At 47.2% G+C, this 706-nt stretch overlaps 1 protein-coding gene across 1 annotated transcript in view; it reads right to left on the minus strand.

Moving 5' to 3' along the window:
- The window catches only part of LOC119587224, a 1021-nt gene extending 449 nt beyond the window's left edge, over positions 1–572 (minus strand). The window contains exons 1-2 of the mRNA XM_037935982.1: positions 561–572; positions 15–474 (exon numbers count right to left, since the gene is read on the minus strand). Coding sequence (XP_037791910.1) covers positions 15–474; positions 561–572 — 472 coding nt within the window. The remainder of the gene's footprint in view (positions 1–14; positions 475–560) is intronic.
- Positions 573–706: the final 134 nt, after the last annotated feature.

The raw sequence follows: 706 nt of genomic DNA on the forward strand, positions 1-706 counted from the left end.
TTGAGAGGCAGCACCAAGCGCTGTTTGTAGGTCTACTCCACCAGGAAGAGTCGGGTTCTCTCCTTCTGCGTAGTTCACGAAGAACACTTCGGGATCCGCTGGTGGTGGCGCTGGCACCTCGATCACTTGTTGACCTTGTTCCGACTGCTTGTTAAGGACGAACAAGACGTGTTGTTGCCTTGGAGGAGGAACGACGATGGGTTCTGGTCCTTGAGCACCATCAGGAAGTCTGACGAAAACAATATTTCGTTCGAGTTTAGGTTTTGGTACGTTCGCTGGCCGACTGGAAGAAGCCTGATTTGGTGGCACATCATACAAGAACACACGACTGTTCACTTGAGGTGCGACACAGCTGCCGTCCACGTGTCGCACTTGTCCACCGCCACAACCCCCTGCGTTAAAGGATGGACCAGAGGGAGTCGGTAGGTTGTACCCCTGTGGGGCAGCAGATGCGGCAGCAACCAGTGCTAAGATCTTCAAGAAGAAAGAAAATTTTCTTAATATATACTGAAAACAAACCAAGAACATACTTCGTGACAGCATGAGTTTGTATTACTTACTAGAAGCTTCATGCTGGTTGTCTATGACTTCCGATCAAGTGACGCCATATATATACTGACTGGTATTGCTCCTCCTACACCATATCTTTCCTTTCTCCTTTAATACACAAATCATTGTTGAAATCGATACATGAATTTAGAAATTA

This window comes from Penaeus monodon, chromosome 22, assembly GCF_015228065.2.
Source record: "Penaeus monodon isolate SGIC_2016 chromosome 22, NSTDA_Pmon_1, whole genome shotgun sequence".
Classification (NCBI taxonomy): Eukaryota; Metazoa; Arthropoda; class Malacostraca; order Decapoda; family Penaeidae; genus Penaeus; species Penaeus monodon.